This window comes from Delphinapterus leucas, chromosome 1, assembly GCF_059928025.1.
Source record: "Delphinapterus leucas isolate spDelLeu-1000000601 "Yukka" chromosome 1, BTC_Dleu_Yukka2, whole genome shotgun sequence".
Taxonomy (NCBI): domain Eukaryota; kingdom Metazoa; phylum Chordata; class Mammalia; order Artiodactyla; family Monodontidae; genus Delphinapterus; species Delphinapterus leucas.
In genome coordinates this window covers 79,502,734-79,520,348 of record NC_143129.1, presented here as the reverse complement: position 1 = coordinate 79,520,348, position 17,615 = coordinate 79,502,734, and the positions used below count along the sequence as shown (strand labels likewise).

At 52.2% G+C, this 17,615-nt stretch overlaps 3 protein-coding genes across 5 annotated transcripts; 1 reads left to right on the top strand and 2 right to left on the bottom strand.

The window, feature by feature from the left end:
• Positions 1-654: 654 nt before the first annotated feature.
• S100A14 (S100 calcium binding protein A14) lies at positions 655-2,902 on the bottom strand. 2 transcript variants are annotated; one of them, XM_022559417.3, is made up of 4 exons: positions 2,789-2,902; positions 2,268-2,366; positions 1,681-1,827; positions 655-1,457 (listed from the first exon to the last, which is right to left on the bottom strand). In XM_022559417.3, exons 2-4 carry the CDS (start codon positions 2,295-2,297, stop codon positions 1,320-1,322), a joined length of 315 nt encoding a protein of 104 aa, XP_022415125.1. In that variant the 5' UTR covers positions 2,298-2,366; positions 2,789-2,902; the 3' UTR covers positions 655-1,319. The 2 variants fall into 2 exon arrangements, with proteins under 2 accessions (XP_022415125.1, XP_089771312.1); XM_089915186.1 differs by lacking the exon at positions 2,789-2,902 and having other exon boundaries at positions 2,268-2,506.
• A 2,126-nt stretch (positions 2,903-5,028) lies between these two features.
• On the bottom strand, positions 5,029-13,289 carry S100A13 (S100 calcium binding protein A13). 2 transcript variants are annotated; one of them, XM_022559542.2, is made up of 3 exons: positions 13,177-13,289; positions 11,969-12,162; positions 5,029-5,253 (listed from the first exon to the last, which is right to left on the bottom strand). In XM_022559542.2, exons 2-3 carry the CDS (start codon positions 12,119-12,121, stop codon positions 5,110-5,112), a joined length of 297 nt encoding a protein of 98 aa, XP_022415250.1. In that variant the 5' UTR covers positions 12,122-12,162; positions 13,177-13,289; the 3' UTR covers positions 5,029-5,109. The 2 variants fall into 2 exon arrangements, with proteins under 2 accessions (XP_022415250.1, XP_022415249.1); XM_022559541.3 differs by lacking the exon at positions 13,177-13,289 and adding an exon at positions 12,317-12,807.
• An 855-nt stretch (positions 13,290-14,144) lies between these two features.
• S100A1 (S100 calcium binding protein A1) lies at positions 14,145-17,615 on the top strand. Its single transcript, XM_022559543.2, has 3 exons — positions 14,145-14,238; positions 16,176-16,328; positions 17,286-17,615. Exons 2-3 carry the CDS (start codon positions 16,188-16,190, stop codon positions 17,427-17,429), a joined length of 285 nt encoding a protein of 94 aa, XP_022415251.1. The 5' UTR covers positions 14,145-14,238; positions 16,176-16,187; the 3' UTR covers positions 17,430-17,615.

The window sequence follows — 17,615 nt, the reverse complement described above, 5'->3', positions numbered from 1 at the left end:
CCGTCCCTAGGACCTCTTGTGTGCAGCAGCGGATCCCTCTGGAAACACCCCTCCACCCCTTCTCCAAGATACCCGAGGAAATTGGCCAGTTTGATGTCCCAGAGGCAACAGCTGACGCCAGAAGGGACCCATCCCCCCACTCCAGTGACTTTTGCTCACTGGCCTCTCACTCTGTGTCAGGCTCTCTGCTAAGTGCTTTACATCTTGTGTCCCATCCCCATTTTACAGATGAGGAAACATACTCTGAGAATACGCCCCAAGTTCCAAAGATAGTACGTGGCAGAGCTGGGATTCAAACCCAGGTTGGTCGGCCTGTTTCTCGGCCTCACGTTTCCCCTGCTACCAGTCAGCCAGGCTCACCTGGGTTCATATTCTTCTCCCCACATGTGCACACACGCCCTCCTCTCCTGTCAGAGGGCCAGGTCACTGGCAAAGTACAGCCTGTCCCTCGGAGAGAACCAGGTCTCCCACCTTTTAGGCCTTTTGCCATCCTCAACCCAAATCCACAGGAGAAAGTGAGGCCCCTATTTGCCTCCACTGCCGACCACTGCAGTCCCACAGGTACCGTGCCACCCAATGACTCTGCCATTCACCCCAACACCTCCTCACCCACGGACACTTGGGGTGGGGATGGGGTTCAGTCACGACAACGTCTTTCATTTTTTCCATCTTCTTTATTAATCAAATGATACAAAACAACCATCATTCTGTAAATGCCCAAGCACCCAGCTGGTCCTCTCACTTCCAAAACTCACCCTCCTCAGCCTCTCCCCCACCCTGCTCTCTCTCTTCCCCTGCCCTAAGCCAGGGAGACAGGGTCCTGAGAGGAGGCTGGGGTAGAGCTGGGGGCAGGGAGGGACAGCACTGGACAGACGGTTGGGGTTGGGGAAGAGATTAGGAGGGGTAGGTTCGTAGAGACCCTTTTTAGTACCGAATATCCATTCCTCCTTCCACCCCCTTCAAATCAGTTCCCATAGCTCAGCTCCTCTCTGCCTTTCCACCACTACTAAATGACTTGGCCCTTACAGCATCCTCAACCCTCCAGCAGCCCTCCAATACATCCCTGGCCCCAGCCACCCCCTGAGCCTCCCCCAGGTGGGGACCCCTGGACCCATTAGCCCCACGGAGCTCCCAGGGATGAAGTACACAGAGGCCCCAGGAAGGGCCATAATGAACCTGAACGTTGCAGAGGTGAGACAGGTGGGGCTGGGGAATAGTGCGGGGGTGGTGGAGAGAGGAGTTTTATTTCCAGGCCCCCCAGGCTCTGGAGGCCCCCTTTCCCCAATATCCCCCCACTGCCGAATTCCAGGGGAAGGTTTTCAACTCCCCCGGACAGGGCTCTCCAGCTTCACACTCTTGGCTGCTTCTCCAATCAGCTCCCAGAAAGTCCCGAACTCCAGTTTAGAGTCTTTACAGCTGCCCAAGTTGGCAATTTTCTCTTCCAGCCCACAGTTGTTCTGAAAGGAGGGAAGACACCACAGCTCAGCCAAGCAGCACCTTCCAATCTTCCCACTCCGCCCTACCCAGGGGCAGAAAGCAGGTCCTGAGCCTACCTGGCACTGACAAGGGGAAGGGCTGGGGTTTGCCAGTGCCAGAGGCCTTGGCAGTGTGGGTGGGGTCTTGGAGTACTTGCTTGGGAAGTCAGGGTACTGTCTGGGGCGGGGTCCCCTCCCTCAGTACCGGCATGAGGTGGGGCAGCTGCTGGGTGACCAGGTCCCGTAGCTCGGAGGGGGTCAGCGTCTCCTTCCCACCCTCCACCGAATACTGGTGGAAGTTCTTGATCAGGGTCTCGATGGCCCTCTCCACGTCACTGAATTCCTGGGCATCCTGAGGGCAAGGGACATGGCCCATGTTGCAGAGGTCCCACCCATCCTATGACATCCCGTTTCCCCAGGAGCCCGGCAGAGCCAACAGGGCAGAAGACAGCTGGCAGGAACGTGGGCCCTCGCCCACTCCAAAGCCCAGCATCCAGCCCCTTTGCCCCCACTGTCCTCTGCCCTGAGCCATGCGTCGGGCAAGGCTTCCTCTCCACCTCCCCCCAGCCTCCAGGCAGGGCAGGTCCCAGCATGAGACCCAGGCGTCCTCTTCCAGGGAGGGCCCATCTGCATCACCCTATGTAGGCACCAGAGAGGGTTCAGGTCTCACAGGCAGGGTCTGGAGTGCAGAGCAAGGCCAAGGTGATGGGGCAGAAGTCAGTGAGGGACATAGACGCTCAGGGTGAAGGAGGGGAGAGTGGGAACAGAAAGGCCAGGAATGAATGGGCCCACCTGCACGTTGGCTGACCCACACTGTCCCATGGTGCTTGGTCCTTTGGTGAGAGTGTTGTCGTCCTACAGCCGGCCCCAGAGGAGCTGATGTCTCATGATCTGCTCGGAGGAGGGGGGAGGCTGAGCTAAGGAGAGAACTCAGCATTTCTTTCTCAACTATCCCCTTTGGCTGCACCCCAGATATTCTGTGCCTCACCCAGGGGGTCAGAGCCAACTCCACACAAGCCCCGTCCCTGCCCAGGCTCCCGGAGCTAAGGTCACAGCCCCCAAGCCAACCTATTTAGAGGGAATTCCTTGAGCCTCACCTTAGCCTCCTTCCTCCCATCCCTTCCAACCCCCCACCCCAGTTCCATACATACACACACACACACACACACACACACACACACACACACACACACCCCAGCCTCCAGGGCCTGGCCCCCCAGACCCTCCCCTGGCAGATTAGGGTAGGATAGGTTAAGCATGCCCTCTGGACCAGGGACAGCCCATTTTGGGTGAAAAGCCCTGGGACTCCTTACCTGCTGGCAGCCGCTGAGACAGGACTGGAAGAGCCAGTGCACCTGAGCTCAGCTCTTATACCTGGGGGAAGGGAGGGGAGGCAGGGGGCTGGGCCTCATCCCGAAGCCAGCCCTGCTCCTGCAGCCGCCTGGGCTGTCAGCCAGCCCAGCGGGGGCCCCACCTCCATTGGCCGCAGCTCCGAGAGCCCGCCCCGCACCCGGGCCACGAGGAGGGAACCATGGAGAGCTGGGTCTGGGATGCCCCTGGCCCCAGACCAGCAGGCAGAGTCCAGGGAAGATAGGGAGGGGAAGCTGGGGGCGGGGGGGGGGGGGTAGGGTGGGGGTGGGGGAGGACTTGGAAACGCTGTGGCGTGGAGCCTGGGAGGAAAGGCCTGGAGGAAATGTAGGACAGGAAAGGGTTCTTAGGGGGCTCTGAGTCAGTCACCAGGAAAGAAGGAGAAGCAGAGACTGGTCAAGGCGGGTTTTGTGGCCTTGAAGGAATGAGGGACACGTGGGTTGAAGTACTTTAATGTGTCACACACACACATTCCTCCCCTCAAGACCGATTTAGATAGTGACACTCAAGCCTGCCCAGCCTTGCCGAGTCCTAATGGCAGAAATTTGGGTCTGGAGGAAGGAGCCAGAGAAGGGTAGCCTGGTGAAGGGGGCAGACTGAGTGTTGTCCTGATGTCCTTTCAGCTCCCCGCAGCCAGCATGCACGTATGGGAGGCCCAGATGGGTTATCTGTCAGCTAACAACCTCTCCAAACTGGTTGGGCTACCTGCTCCTCCCTCCCTCAGAATCCCATGCCTTCCCTAACCCAGAGACTCCACAGCAAACCGCCCTCCCCGCCCCGCCCAATCCAGCACCTGGGATAACATCCCAGGGATCCTGGGCTGTAGGTCTGGGGGGAACTCAGCCCAACCCCAGTGGCCTTCCCCACCTGACGAGGGAAGAGAAAGGGAGAAGGCAGGGGAGTCTGTGTGAATCAGGAAAGAAGGGGGCAGTGCTGAGAGCCAGAGTTCCTGGACTCCTTTCCTAAACTCTGAGATCAAAGCATACCTCCCAGTGCCCCTCTGCGGGTCTCCTTCTAGGGCTCCTATGTACTTTTGGCCTCCACTGGGGTGTCTGTAAGTGTCTCAATCTGGGGACCCCTCTGAGGCTATCTCGATTTCAGGGTTTCTCCAAGACGGAGGTCTCTAATGTCTCAGCCTGAGGGTCCCTCTGGAATGTCTCAGTCTCTCACTGTGAGGGAACCCCTCTGGAATGTCTCAAATGGACCCTCAGAGTCCCAGCCTGGCAGTCCCTCTGAGGTCTCTCAGTCCAGGGGCACTTAGATGGAAGGTCTCAATCTAGGACCCTTTCATGGTGTGTGATGGGGAGCTTGTCTCAGCCTAAATGTTCCTCTGGACTCACAGCTGCCTCAAATGATGGACACCTGACAGTAAGGCAGTGACAGTCCTTGGAAGGCAGTGACTGCTGGGCTGCCCCACCCCTGCTCCCTCTGGTGGCAGACAGTTCAAACCACATGCCCCTCTAGCCAAGAAGGATGGGGAGAGCAGCGCTTGGGTGACCTAAAGTTCTGCTTCCTGCAGCACGACCGCCACCCTCACCCCAGTCCTCGAACCAGAACCCTGTTTTCATCCTTCTGCTTCACCCCTGCCATGGTAGGAGGGAGGAGAGGAGGGTCCAGGGTTCCCAAGCACCCATCCAGAGAGGATCCCGGTTCATTACAGAGGCTCTGGAATTTCAACCCAGTTCTACCTATTCTTGTCTTTGTGACTTAACCTCTCTAAAATCTGTTTCCTCATCTTTAATACAAGACTTAAAAACAGTACCTACCTCAACAGGCTGTGAGCATTAACTAAAATAATACAAGAAAATGTTCAGCCCTGTTCCTGGCACAGAGCAAGCCCTCAACACATGTTCACCGCTATCATTACCATCCAATGACACAAACCCCAGGAATAAGAAAGTGGGAACCAAGACCAAGCCCCTGAGACCTGGTGGGATATGAGTCACCTCACCTGCCCCAGAGATCTGTCTCTACCTTTCAGATATTCATTCATCAACCATGTATTTATTGAGCACCTATCCTGTACAAGATCTGATGCTGCAGAGTATCTGAAGATGAATAACATTCCTGGTCCTCAAGGAGCTCGTAATTTTTGGACCCAACCTCAGGTGGGGACAGAGCTTTCCCACCCCCTAGTCTCAAGAGAAGAAATCATCAGGGTGGGTGTGAGTAAGAAACATCTGTGTTTCAAGGAGAAAGCTTTATTTGTGGGGAGTGGGGTACTGCCCAGCCCTGCCATGCCCACCCCCATCCCGGCCAGCCGGCTTTACTTCTTTCGGATCTGCAGGGCCTTCTCCTTCCTGATCTCCTTGGCCAGCTCCCCAATCAGTCTCCAGTACTCATTGAACTTGAGCTCTGAGTCCTGATTCACATCCAAGCTCTTCATCTTCTCCTCTAAGGAGCCCACATCCTGAGGAGACACCACAGGGAAGACTGGGGTTAGAAACGAGGGTTTTGACACAGGGAGGAAAGAATTGCCAGTCGCTACTCCCTTCCCTCAGAGAGCACTAGGATCTGCCCCAAACCTTCAGGATGAAGCTGCAGCCCCAACACAGCACTGCCCTGGTGCCCAACTCCAGGGGGAAGCAGAGGAGGGAAGTGGGGAGCCTGGTTATAGTGTTTGCTGTGGTCTAAATATACCCACCGTGGCAGATCATGAACCATAAACATGATGTCACTGAACGCAGAGAGGGGAAGAGCTGCACACAACAAACGGGCCTTCAACGGCAGGTATGGGTGGGCTCCAGCACGCCGCTGTGCCAGCCCTGGGATAAGCCCAAAGACACTCGGGGAGCCCTTGTAGGCATTGACTCACTCTGACCACCCACAGAGCCTTCTCAGGCCACACTCCTCCTTTACAGAAAGCTAGAGAAGTTCACAGCACTTGGCTGCCCATTTGCATAATCCTAGTGTCTTCTCATTCTTCCAGTTGGGTCACTAGCCTGGTAGATCAGAGGAATGGCAAGGACACAAGGTATGTGGTTTCCCAGGGGGCCCTTGGCAAAGTCTCTCCCAGCAGACCTGTGAAATCTAAGGATATTCTAAGTTGGACCATCGTGATCAAAGGATTGGTTGCCAGGTAAGTAACCACAACCAGAAAGTTGACTGTTGAACAATGGATCCATGTCAAACCAGACAAGGGTGCCTCAGGAGGAGCTCATGCTAAACATTTGAATCAACATTTGGAGGAAGGCAGAGAAGGCTTGCCAAATCTATAGATGGCACAAAGCTAGTTTATAGAAGAGCTAAACAAGACGTTTTTTAAAGCTACAATCATGCTTATTTATAAAATACTATAAGCATTGCCAGTGGAAGGCAACGATGCCCAGTGTAACACACAGATGGAGGGGGAAAACATACAATTAGTCAAGAGAAAGAAATAAAAGGTAAAATTGTTGGGAAAGAAGACATAAATTCACCTCTTATATTAGCAATTATATAATTGTATACCTAGAAAAAAACGAAAGAGTGATAAAGGTTAACATTTCAACAAGTGTAAGCACTTAATAGTGCTGACCGTTCTGAGCATATGCTGAACACCCTACATGCTTTACATCACTTAATCTTCATAATCTGCTAGGATGAAAGTCTCCTGAGCACAGGGACCTTGTCCGTCTTGTTCACCACCATAATGCCAGTGCCTGGGAGAATGTCTGGCACATAGCGGAGGCTTGTTCACCACTATAACCCAAAGCCTAGGACAGTGTCAGAACAGAACGTAGTAGGCACTCAATAAATACTGACTGAATAAATGCAAGACCAATCCAACAAGAACAGTATTACTATGAGTCCATTTCACAGATGAGAAATGAAGGCTCAGAAAGATTAAATAACTAACCTGGGATGACAAGCTAGACCCTGCATTTGAACCTAGATTGTCTGACTCAGAGCTTATGCTCTTACCCACTAATCTGTATTTCTTCCCCAAAAAAACTATTAGAAATGATAAAGTATCAGGTGACAATATTAATACACAAAAACAAATACCAGTTTGAAAATATAATATGAAAAATCCCACTTAAAATAGTAAAAAATAAAATAAAGCACTCAGGAAAAAATGTAGGACTCTATTAAGCTTTTGTGAAGAAAACTGAACTGAAGGATATGAAAGAAAACAAGAATAAATAGAAAAACATACTTTTTATAACAGAGAAAGATTCAATAGCGTAAAGATGTCAATTTTCCCTAAAATAACATTTTTATATAATCCCAGTTAAAATATTTACAGGATTCTTTTTAATATGATTAAATGTTACTAAAATTCTTCTTGAAAAATCAACATGTGGGATCTACCGGTAAAATTCTGAAAAGAAAACAATAATGAGGGAGAACCAACCCTACAGGTTATCAAAGCATATTTTAAAACCACAGTAATTAAATGAGAATGTTTCTAAATAATAAACATCAATGAAACAGAATAAAGAGCCCCAAAATATACATGGGAATTGAATAAATAATAAGTGGGGTATTTAACATCAATAAGAAAATTTTAATAATAAAGTCTGGGAGTTTTTTTAATAAGTTAAACTGAGGAAGACCTTTCTAAACATGGCATAAAACACAGAAGCCATTCAGGAAAAGTTTGACAGATTTGACTACATAAAAATTTTTTATATTCTGTATGGCAAAAAAGACCAAAAACAAACTCAAAGGACGAAAAGGCAAATTAGGGGGAAATGTTTGCAATGCACATAATAGACAAAGGCTATTTTCTTTATTTATAAAGAGCTATAATAAATCAATATGAAAAGAAAAACACTTTGATAAAAGAAACAAGCAGTTCACAGAAAAGGCAATATATATGCCTATCAAAAATATTTTTTAAAGTTCTATTTCACTCAGAATTAAAGAAGTGTAAATCAGAACAAGACACCATTTCCACATATTAGATTGGCAAAATTTAAAAGCTCAGTAAGGGCTTCCCTAGTGGTGCAGTGGTTAAGAATCCGCCTGCCAATGCAGGGGGCGCGGGTTCGAGCCCCGGTCAGGGAAGATCCCACATGCCATGTGTGCCACAACTACTGAGCTTGTGCTCTAGAGCCCGCGAGCCACAACTACCGAGCCCACGTGCCACAACTACTGATGCCCACGCGCCTAGAGCCCGTGCTCCACAACAAGAGAAGCCACCGCAATGAGAAGCCCGCGCACCTCAACAAAGAGTAGCCCCTGCTCTCCGCAACTAGAGAAAGCCTGCGCCCAGCAAGAAGAACCAATGCAGCCAAAAATAAAATAAATAAATTTATAAAAACAAAAAAATTAAATTAAATTAAAAAATAAACTCTCAGTTAGACCCATTTGGGGCAAGGATGTGGGAAACAGGCAGTCGCATGCATTGCTGTTGGCCATGAAAACAAGTACAAACTTGTTGGGAGGCAAATTAATAATATCCATAAAAATTAAGAACAAACCTTTTGACCTAATATTTATACTGCCAGACATTTACTCTATAGTAAATGTCTTTAGTATGTCTTTACCCTTTAGTATGTAAAGATATATCGATATAAACAACGTTTGCAAAAGGGAAAAGTGAACACAAGAGAAATGTTCATCAATAGAGGACTGACTACATAAATTTGTGTTAAGCTACATATTAGAATACAGTACATCATTTTTTAAACTGGGAAAACAGCCTATATGCATTGTTACATTTTTAAAAAGCTATTTGTAGAACCGTAGGTAAGATGCATTTATTCATTCACTCAACAATTTTTACTTCTTTTAAACTTTTTTACTATCTCACTTATTCCCTCAGTATTTTTTTTTTTTTTTTTGCGGTACGCGGGCCTCTCACTGTTGTGGCCTCTCCCGTTGCGGAGCACAGGCTCCGGATGCGCAGGCTCAGCGGCCATGGCTCACGGGCCCAGCCACTCCGCGGCATGTGGGATCTTCCCGGACCGGGGCACGAACCCGCGTCCCCTGCATTGGCAGGCGGACTCTCAACCACTGCGCGGCCAGGGAAGCCCTCTCTCAGTATTTTATTGAGCACCTAACTAGGAGTCAGACACTAAGTGCTGGGGATAAAACAGTGAGCAGATTCCTTTCCTTTCTACATGGAAAGGAAGAAAATTATATGTTACTTCTTGGTAACGTAAAATTGTATAATGGAAGCTAAGTTGTGAAGGAAGTGTTCTGAAAGAAAATAGCCCAAGGTAAAGGAACAGAACACAAGGAGGTGATCTCTGTACTCAGTGGTGAAGGAAGGTCATGCTGAGGATTTGCCATCTGAGCAGAAATCTGTCAAACGAGGAATAAGCCTAGCAGATACCTGGGGTATGAGCATTCTGAACCAGGAGAGGAAAAGTAGAGACAGCATAAAGTGGAGAGTATAAATAACTCTCACTGCTTTTGAGGAGTTTTACTACAAAGGGGAACAGAGATGTAAGGCATAGCTGGAGGGAATTATAGGGTCAAGGGAGGTTTTCTTTTAAGACGGGAGATAGTACAGCATATTTGTAAACTGATCAGAACAACCTAGTAGAGACAGAAATTTTGATGATGCAAGAGAGAAGAGGAAGAATTGAGGGCTTCCCTGGTGTCTCAGTGGTTAAGAATCCGCCTGACAATGCAGGGGACACGGGTTTGAGCCCTGGGCTGGGAAGACCCCACATGCCGCGGAGCAACTAAGCCCGTGCGCCACAACTACTGAGCCTGCGCTCTAGAGCCGCGAGCCACAACTGCTGAGGCTGCATGCCACAACCACTGAAGCCCATGCGCCTAGAGCCCGGGCTCCACAACAAGAGAAGCCACCGCAATGAGATGCCTGCACACGCAACGAGGAGTAGCCCCTGCTCTGCGCAACTAGAGAAAGCCCGTGCACAGCTACGAGGACCCAATGCAGCCAAAATAAATTTAATTAATTAATTAATTTTAAGAAAAAAAGGAGGAAGAATTGAAAGAGTAATGTCTTTAAGTAGGTGAGAAGGGATGGGATTTAGTGCACCAGTGGAGGGGCTGGCCTTAGCAGCAGAGACAGATCATTCGTGTTAACAGGAAGGAAGGCAGGAAATGTGCTGATCGGTTGGTAGTTTTGAGGGAGGAAGCACATAGAAGTTTCCCGATGGCTTTTATTTTTCTCAGTAAGAAAATTTCTCAGTGAGAGGGAGACTATGAAAAGAGGTACTGGAGTTTAAGGAGAAAGGAAAAGTTGTGAAATAATCACCTGAAAGAGCTGGTAAATGAATTAATAGGGAAATGTAGAAGAATTTCCAGGTATTGCTAAGGGTCCTATTGGGGGCTGTGGTTATAGATTTAAAGTGAAACAAATCAACAACATGGCAGTGCATTTTTCTCTAGCCAGATTCAGCTGTACAAGCGCAGACACAGAACGGTGGGTTTCACCAACAAGCTAATGAAGCTGAAATGTTGGATTTAACCTGAGTTGGGATTTTGCCAAATAACTAGGACAGAGAGAAAGAGAATCAAGGGAGTTGAGCAAGTGATTATAGTGGTGAGCCTTAGAACCCAGCTGAGGAAGAAGGGAAATGAGGTCTCGAGGGATGGTGATGAAAGATGAAAAAGTGATAGGGTCAAGAGACTGAAGTTCCCAGTGGAGTCAGGAAGTCATGGAGTGGAGGAACTAGATAGAGGAATAGAACTGTAATGACAGGAGGCGGTAGGCAGAGAAAGAGAGGCCTGAAATTGAGATTTTGGAGATGGCGCATTGGTAATGACAAGACCTAAAGAATGGACAGGGCAGCAGAGTGGAGGAGCAGGGATGCTGAGGTGCAGGAAGACAGAACCTTTGAAAGTAAGGAGTTGAAGAATTGAAAGGCCCAGGGACTTCCATGGTGGTCCAGTGGTTACGATGCCGTGCTCCCAATGCAGTGGGCGTGGGTTCGATCACTTGTCTGGGAACTAAGATTCCACATGCCGCGCAGTGCGGCCAAAAAAAAAAAGAAACTGAAAGGCCCAGGTGTTGAATAAGTTGTCTGTGTGGATACTGAAGGTAATGACAGTGGCAGTGATGAGAAGAAAAACAGTAAAAGCCAGAAGCTGAAGCGCTATAAGGTGTGCGATTAGAAGGGTGGCACGTGGTACATACGAGCTTCCAAGGAGCTGGGTGTCTTAGGAAGGAGAAGAGGGAATTCCCTGGCAGTCCAGTGGTTAGGACTGTGCGCTCTCACTGCTGAGGGCCCGGGTTTTAACCCCTGGTCGGGGAACTAAAATCTCACAAGCTGCACGGGTGCAGCCAATAAAAAAAGAACTAGAAGAAACTAAGGTCTGGAAGTTGCAAGGAAAAGCAAAGGGGTCATTATCTGCATTTCCAGGCCCAGAGGGAGTCGGATTTGGAAGAAAAACCAGTCATTATTTGACAGGGCTACAGGGAATGCTGTACTTTTAGGGCAGAGCCTGAAGTTTCCTGTGAGAAGAGGAAGGGAAAAGTCTAAGGATGTAGGAGATATTGCAAATGATAGACTATGAATTTCAGACACTAGTTTGTGTTGTTTTTTTTTTTTTAATCCATGTTCACACACTTTTATGTGCTTTTGAATTTTTAGAAAGGATGTAAAAGAAACTGTTAACAGCCTGGGATGATGTGCCAACCCAGAGCCGATGAAATGTAAATCCCTACTCCATCCTGTGAACAGGAGAGAAAGAATAATCCTGTCAGTTGCATTATGGAGGGGATTCCCAGAGCGGGTGGGGAATAATCACAGACCACTTACAGGAACCTCCTATACTGAGATTCTATGACTCCATTAATTTGGCTGTGTTTTGATTTCTGAGAAACCCTTTCCCATAGCTGGGCCTCGGTTTCTGTATACGTGAAGTGAGGAATTTGGACCGTGTTTTCTCTTGGCCTCCTTCTAGCTCTGATGGCCTATGAATCTCCTGGAAGCCAGCTCTGGGTCCAGTCCTGTGCTGGGGAAATGAGACCAGAGAGGCACAGAGAGGCACAGAGAGGCACAGATCCCAATACAACACTCGCACTCACACAGACATAATATTACCTAACTACACACACAGACACACACCAAGCAAGAACACCCAGAACCATTTACATGTGCAGTCTCCTCCACAGTACACCTGTGGTCACCTTATCATGCTCAGTAATATCTCCTCATATACACAGGGTCCCACAGCCACTGGCTCCCAAAACCTCACGCCCAGAGACCCCCACCTACCTTGAGCAGGTGAGGCAACTGCTGAGTGACCAGTTCCTTAAACTCATTGATGCTGAGGCTGCCCTTCCGGCCCTCCTGCCCTGCAAAGGTGAAGAAGGTGGTGACCACAGTCTCAATGGCCGCCTCCAGCTCAGTCAGTGGTTCGGCTGCCATTAGGACCCTGGGGCTGGAGCTGATGTCCTCACAGGGCTGACCTGCAGGAGGGGGAAGGAGAGTCAGGACAGGCCAGAGCGCCCCTGCCCTGGCGCTGCCACCTCAAGCCTCTGCCTGGAGGAGGCCTCAAGGGGAAGTAGGGAAGGGACAGGGATGCAGGGATGGAGCTTGGGGCAGGGGACCAGGCAATGGTACCTCAGTGTAGGTTGGGGGGAAGAAATGTTCACTTCCAGAAACCCCTTCCTCTCTAGGTCTCACAGTCTGGGGGTCCTTTTGAAGTGTCCGTGTCTCAGGGACCTGTGTGTGGTGGTCCCTCAGTCTGGAGAACCCTCTGTCTGGGAGCAGGCTTTCAGTCTGGGGTCCTTCTTTGGAGTCCTCTCAGTCTGGTGGCCCCTCTGTGGGGTTCAGTCCCAAGGGTCCTTTCTTGGAGCTTAACCGGCCTCAAAGGGTCATGGGGTTGTTTGTCTCCAAAGCTTGTTTGTGCAAGGACCTGGGTCTCCACCCGCCTGCATTGCACCCGCCCCGCCACACACACACACACACACACACACACACACACACACACACTGGCTGCTCTTCCCAGCAGAGAGGCCGGGGTCTGGCAAACGCCCAGCTGTGGTCAGGGCTGGCTTGGTCTGGGCAGACCCCGCCTCTCTGTCGTCCCGCTCGCCCCTCCCCTCGGGGGCAGCTGGGCAGAGTGCGGAGCCCAGGACCCCAGAGCCCTCCCCGTCCCCGTCTCCCAGCAACAGGTCCTGGATGGGGCTCCGCTGACTGCCCGCGCCCAGGAGGGATTTGGTACTGGCACTCACTCACAGCGCCCGGAGTGGAGGGGCGCCGGGGGAGGAGGGAGGGTACGGGTACGGCTGGGGCAAGGGGGCATGCCCAATCATCCACCCTTTTCCCACCCACCCCCTGCCCTCTGCAAGGACTGCTGCTGGATTTCCCAAAGCCATTTCCTGAATCCCAGTCTGAGCCGGCTCCAGGGTAGGAACCTGGGAGGCCAGGGCGGAAAAAGGCTCCCCAGGAACCCTCCAGGGGTAAGGGTTGCGACTCACCGGGGCAAGGAGATGGGATGCAGCGAGGCAGGAGCCCTAGGGCTGAGGTTTATAAGCTTCCCTGGAGGGAGGAAAGAGCCCCTCCCAAGCCCGGAGGTGTCAAGTTTCCGTCGTGCATTCTGAAGAGAGGAGCGCGCCCAGTCACGCCTCCCGCCCGGCCCTCCCCACCCCAAGCAATCAGGCCTGGAACCCTGGCCCCACCCAACGCAGCCCACCGCAGCCTCCACTTGTTGAGGGGGAGGGCCCGCCTGGAGCTGCCTGGCCAGATTCCATTCAGCAGGCACCCTGGGGTCCCATCCCTCCTAACACGGGGAGCCTGCTGCCCCACTACACCCGCCCCGTCTGATCTGGAGTATGTATATTGGGGCGTGGGGAGGCCACTGTAAATTCAAAGAATCAACTGAGGGAGCTCGGCACTGAGAGGTCCCATCTAAGAAACACCACAAGAGGGCCCCTCAGAGTGGGATCCCACCAAGGACCCTGCAGCCCTAGACCCCTACAGAGGATCCAGACTGAGACCCCACAAACAGAGGGGGACCCAGGCCGAGCCCCCGATAGAGGAGACCCTGGATTGAAATCCCGCAGTGGGGTCTCAGGCTGAAACCCCTCGGGGAGACTACCAAAACTAAATTATTCACTGAGAAGTTCCCTCGCTGAGCCCCTCAGCCAGGTGCGTGTACCTCTTCCTAGCCTAGCAGCATACCCAGTACTGCGGGAGGCCGGGGGAGCCGAGAAGGCCTCTGAGTGTTCCTTCTTCCCAGGACCTTTCCCACCTCCCTTCCTCCTGGGCCCTGCCTTTTGGGACCCAGCGTGGGGGGAGGCAGGGGAGGCTGGAGAAGAGGACACAGGCCAGTCTGTTCCAGCCCAGGAGACAGAGGGCGCCTCTGTCCACTCCTGGCCCCTTGCCCCACTGGGTGTCTGTCTGTGAAGGGGTGGAGCCAGTGGGGGGTGTCGGCGGGGGGGGGGGGGGGGAGGACGACTGAAGACAGGTCTCCCCACACAGCTCCGGTAGCCACATTTGCAGCCTCGCCTGTCTGTCCAGAACCTGCTCCCGGGCTGACAGTGAGTATCCTGCCCCATCTGCCCTGGGTCCCTGCCCTGGCCAGCCTTGTGGAAAGAGGACTTCAGCAGGGCTCCAAAAGTCTGGGGAAGAGCTCGGGATTTGGGGGAGACAGTGTTTGGAAGGTGGTGAGGGGAGGCAAGTGAAGGTCAGAGGGAGATCTGGGAGCTCAGTGAATAAGGAAGCCAGTGGGGAACGCAGCCACTGAGTTTCCAAGAGACCAGGCCCTCCTCCCACAGAGCTCTCACGTGCCCCCGCAAGGCTCCCTCCATCTCCCAGGTGCTGGGGAGGAGACCCAGCTCTCGCCTTGCTTCCAGCGGTGTAAGAATAAGAAAGCAGATGGACCAGCTCCTTCTGCCCACCCACCCCCCGCCAGCCGCGGTCTCTCTGCCACCCCACCCAGCCTTGCCGAGAGCTCAGGTCCCAGGGAAGTTGGGGGGCGGGGGTGGCAGAGCATGAATCATGTGATACCAGGAAGGGGGCACTAGGGTGCTATACCCACTCCCACTGTCCCTTCATGTGACCTCCCCTTTCTCCTCCTCCTCTTTCTTGGCCCAGTTTCTCCACTCCTCTTTCCTCTCATTCTTTCCCTTTGTTTTTCTGTCTGCCCCCTCCCTGCCAAGAATGGCCCCTACGCAAAATCCCAGGCTGCTTGAGGTCTCCAGGAAACCTCTATGTGCCTCTCCTGGATGGGGCTGATAACTGAGCCACCAGCACCCCTCCCTCCGCCCCCCACCCACCCCCCAGCTTATCCCCTCCATCAGCCCCGGCTTGGGTTCCATCTCCCCCGTGTCTCTGTGACAACCGCTTCTCACGTCCGGAGTTCAGGTGACATTCACAAGGGCCCCATTGAAGAGCTAGGATGTCATCCGATCAGGGCCCATTGTCCAGCCCCTCAGGTCTGGGGAAGGATGGGGACACCTGATCTGAGACACCTGAGCTGCCCCCTGAGGCTGTGGAGGGGCCAACCGTCCCAAGGCCAAGGGAAAGAGACCCCCTGGCTTGGCAGTCCCCTCTCCTCAACAGGCCCCTCCATTTTTCCCCTCCTCTCTCCCAGCCCCTTGGATTCAGAGGACCTCATGCACTCAGCCTTTATCTCCCCTAACACATACCAGCCCCATTCTCCCTGCTGCCATGTCCCCACATCACCCAAGTTGGGCCTGGGGGTGGGAGTGGCAGGGACAAGATCCCACAAGTGTCCTCTCCCCCTCCCTGAGAGCCCTGGCTCCAAGGAAAAGGCTCAGACATTCCTCTTTCCCTTCCCACCACCACACAGTAGAAGGGCTGAATCTGCAGAGAAGCAAGACGAACCAAACTAGAGGTAACAGAGGGAAGCCAAAGTGACATGTTCAGGAGAGAACAGTGTAGAAGGACCAAGAGAGGCCCCCAGTCCGCTGACAAGAAACTCAGAGGCAGTGAGACGCCCCCGTCCCCATGAACCTTGGGCCACCCACTCAGACTGCCACCCTATCCACCAGGCCGACTAAGGGCACCAGATTGACTCCTTGCTCGGGGTGGGCAGCAGAGTCAAGGCTATAGAGGGGAGCCCAGCCCACCATCCCCAACAGCAGATTTTGGCTGTGCTGGGCAGGCAAGTCCAGGGTAAAAATAGAGCCAGAGGAAGCCAGGCTGGGTCCTGTGACCACCCCTACCTGCCTGCCCCACCCTCCTCAGTGTGCAGGCAGCCAGGAGCAACTGCAAAGTGCACTGCAGGCCTCTAGAGCCAGCCCAGCTCCAGCTGTTCTACCTCCATGCCCAAAGCCCTGATTCCCTCTGGCTGGGGTGTGGACTGAAGGGCACAGAGAATGAGGCTAGACTTAGGTCTGATCAGTTGTGGTGGGGCTTCGATCTCATGGCTCTTTGAGCTGTGGGCCCCTACCCCAACCCCAGCTACCCCAGGCACGGTCCCCAGCTCACTTCCATGGTGGGACGTGGGTAGGTGAGCTACAAGATGGGCTCTGAGCTGGAGACGGCAATGGAGACTCTCATCAATGTGTTCCACGCCCACTCGGGCAAGGAGGGGGACAAGTACAAGCTGAGCAAGAAGGAGCTGAAAGAGCTGCTGCAGACGGAGCTCTCCGGCTTCCTGGACGTGAGCACAGGGTGGTGGTACAGGGTGGAGTGGGCGAGGGGTGGGGGAACAGAGTGGGCACCTCCCTGCCACCTCCCCATCCCACCCCAGCTCAGCCCAACCATCTCCTTCCTCTCCCAGGCTCCCCTACTCTTCTGGGTTCAAGTCAAAATGCCCTGATTTACTGATCACCTGCTAAGGGCTAGGCCTTGTGTAGATGCATCAATAACAAAACACAGAGTCTAGCAGGGAAGGACTGACACTTGAAAGTAAACCTTGAACACCAGGAAGCACCCGGGGCCTTAACAGAGGTGCCAGAAAGGATTATGGGAGAATATTAACCTGACTGAAGTGGACGGCTTCTCCAAAGAGGTGGCACTTAGGCCCCTGGAAGATCATTAGGGTAAATGTAGACATTTTAGGAGGAGGTATAGTATCTGAACAAGAGCATGTGAGAAAGCAGATGGAGCATGCTCGGTAGTTTTGACTGGACTGAAGGATGCAAAAGAGAAGCCAGTAGAAAGTGTACCAGCTTTGAGATTTTATGAGACCTGGGTTCAAATTCTGGCGCTGCCACTTAATAGCTGTGTGACTTTGGGCATGTTCCTTAACCGTCGACTGTCAATTTGTTTCTTCTCTAGAATGGGACTAATGAAAGCTACTTCATACTATTTGTGCTAGAATTAAATGAGACAGTGCTTGTAAAGCTCCTAGTGTAGTGCTTCTCACATTGTAGGCACTCAACATATGGTAATTGTTTTTATTATTCTGCCTTGTTAAGGAGCTGATTCTGTAGGCAACAGGAAGCCATAAGTATTTTGTTAGTTTTGAGGACAGCAGCGAGAGTCCCATAATTAGAAGTAGTTCTCTCTCTTGCTCATCTCTGCCTCCTTCTCCCCAATCAACCAGCCCCCATGCCCCTGACTCAGTGCTGTTCATTTCCCTGTACACCTACCTCTCCATCTCCTCCCTCCACAGGCCCAGAAGGATGCGGATGCTGTGGACAAGGTGATGAAGGAGTTAGATGAGAATGGAGATGGAGAGGTGGACTTCCAGGAGTATGTGGTGCTGGTGGCTGCCCTCACAGTGGCCTGTAACAACTTCTTCTGGGAGAACAGTTGAGCAGACAGCCCCAGTGGGCAGCGCCCTTCGCCTCCACCCTGCCATACCTGCCCCTTCACCCTGCTTCCCCCTCACCCCACTTTTCCCTCCCCACCAACAAGGGCGCAAGAGTAGTGGGCCAGGCCTGCAACTCATCTTTCATTAAAGGCTCCTCTCTCACAAGCCGCCAGCTGCTGTCTGTCTCCT